This window comes from Coptis chinensis, chromosome 1 (genome assembly GCF_015680905.1).
Source record: "Coptis chinensis isolate HL-2020 chromosome 1, ASM1568090v1, whole genome shotgun sequence".
In the NCBI taxonomy this organism is placed as follows: Eukaryota; Viridiplantae; Streptophyta; class Magnoliopsida; order Ranunculales; family Ranunculaceae; genus Coptis; species Coptis chinensis.
Genome location: NC_141456.1, coordinates 61,012,555 through 61,014,989, shown reverse-complemented (window position 1 = coordinate 61,014,989; position 2,435 = coordinate 61,012,555). Strand labels below are relative to the sequence as shown.

The 2,435-nt window shown below is 38.9% G+C and overlaps 1 protein-coding gene across 1 annotated transcript; it reads left to right on the top strand.

Annotated features, from left to right (window-relative positions):
* LOC147524804 (F-box protein At2g26160-like) lies at positions 1-1,688 on the top strand. The gene is made up of 2 exons (XM_086576537.1): positions 1-154; positions 649-1,688. Exons 1-2 carry the CDS (start codon positions 1-3, stop codon positions 1,686-1,688), a joined length of 1,194 nt encoding a protein of 397 aa, XP_086432663.1.
* The last annotated feature ends 747 nt before the right edge of the window (positions 1,689-2,435 follow it).

Below are 2,435 nucleotides of genomic sequence, written 5' to 3'. Positions count from 1 at the left end.
ATGCAGGAGATTACAAGCATACCTGCAAGAGTGGGATTTCTTTCTAAGAATTCGAGGGCAAGAATGCAGCACAGTAGAAACGAAGCAAGGAAAAGCGCATTCTGGAGGGGAGGTAGCATATGGGAGAAGCTTGAAGTTGTGGAAAAGATAAACGGTTCGTTTTAAATTTTTGTCTGACAATATGGACTGGGTCGATATTTGGGCCCAAACTGATATAACCGCTTCTCGAAAAATTAAAATTTTTGAGCAAAATTTCAAATTTTCGAGAGGGGGCGATGTAGTGGGCAAATATCGTGCCTGAAGATATTATAACTGATATTTCAAAACTCGAGACATTGGAATAAGGATCAATGTCTCGGTATATTTCGTAGTTTTTTTCAAACATTTGCAGGTACTGAGCGGGAAAAAGGAGGAAGACAAGGGACACGTGTCAAAGATTGACTGGGTCAAAACCAAATCAGGACACTATATAAAGACTCGAAGAGCAAGAGAAAGGGATTCATGAGTTCATTGTCAGAAAAATCAGTAGAAACAGGAGAGAAAAATAGAGAGAGACAGATTGTAAATTTTTATCGCCAATCAATAAAACTTTGATTCAATTCATCTTCTTCATTCATTCTGTTCATTAATAAGGTTGTGTGATCTTAGAATATCTGAGAAAAGGTGTTCCTAGACATCACAATGATTATGTTCAGTTTGGAGCTGTATGCGTTTCATGGCGAACGCTTTTGATTGAAGAAAATCCAAGGAAGAAGCTGCTTTGTTCACTTCCTTTTCTCTTGACTCCTCAAGAAGAAAACAACAATAGCCCAACTCGTATTCTGTATAACATTACTAAGAAAAAGGTTTATGATTTCCAGTTACCAGTGCCTGATAACCTACACTTGTGTGGTTCGTGCTTTGGATGGCTTGTAACAATGGAATCGGTAAAAGGAGAATGTTTAAGATACATCATTCAACTAAGAAATCCCTTCCTTTCAAATAACAATATCATTGATCTCCCTTCACTCAAGAAATCGCAAAAAGGTATACTAAATCCAGTTCCTTTTATTAGCAAGGCTGTCTTGTCTGCCAATCCGTCCTTCACACCAAACAACTATGTGATCCTGGCAATTGTTTATTTAAAACAAAATTTGGTCTTCTTCAAGCTGGGAATGAAAGCTTGGAGTAAAGTACATATAGAAAAGAGAATCGACTTTATGGATGTTGTTTTCATTGAAAAGACAAATCAGTTCTTTGTGGTAGACCCTTTTGGAGCAGTTTTTACTATTGATATTGTACAAGGAGAATCTGAAGATCCTTTCCTCGGGGTGAGACAAATTGCACCTCCAACAACGAGCATTGTCCAACACACGAAAGCGTACTGCATGTGCATGAGGAAGTATTTGGTGGAAGTATTATTAGGCGAGTTGTTGCTGGTTCACAAAATAATAGAGTACTTCATCAAATCCAGGACTAATTATGAAATCTTGAAGCTGGATCCGGTGGGACGAGGATGGATCCAGTTACAAAGTCTCGAAGGTAGCACATTGTTCTTAGGTAACAATTCTCCAATATGCGTCTCTGAGACCTATGTCCTTCGCCATGGATGTAAATCAAATTACGTCTATTTTGCAGATGATTCTGCTCATGAAGTTGTCCCTTTGAGATTCTTCGCTCCACCGCCTGAAGAGTGTAGATGGATTTGACTTGAACCTACCTTACAAGGATTCGATTGAACTACGTTCACATCTTTCAGTACTCTCCACTCTCAACCACTCATGGCAGACCACGTGTCCAGACTACAAGCAGGTCGTGTATACGATCTAAGGTCAGGTTGTCCAAACAACCTAGGAAACATAACCGATGCAAGCTAGTCAACAACATCATTAATGACAGATCATTATTTCATAACGGGAGGAGTAAAAACAATCATCAAGACAGCGCAAAAGGGGGATCTACGCCTATAAAAGGAGGCGTCTTCTCCATTCTCGAGGGGGAGGCTCACATTCTCTCCATCTCCAACTCAATCACTCAAGATGAACTATGTCTGACTTGATTCCTATTCATCAGAGAACTAGATACGTAGGCAACTCAGAAGACCGACCTGAGTTCAGTCAAGCATCTTATTCTCCGAGATTGCAAAGTCGTGACTAAAATGTACCTCTACAACATCTAAACCAATAAAATTTCAATGCTTATTTTCTTTATTCTTACAGCTTATAATTCATTGGAGAATGGATGCTATGGCTTGAAAAGATTGTAACAGGCTGCATATATTCTTTCAGTTTTTCCTCTTATCTAGAGTAGGCTCGTAGCTCTCATTAAACCTTTGTAGCTTGTAACATTTGTTGAGTTGATGGTTGTAACACGTACTAGTGGTTAAAAGCTAATTAGTCCTTCCAGCCCTTGTAGTTTTAAGTAGAAGTTTCACTTATCTAGCACAAAGTAAAATG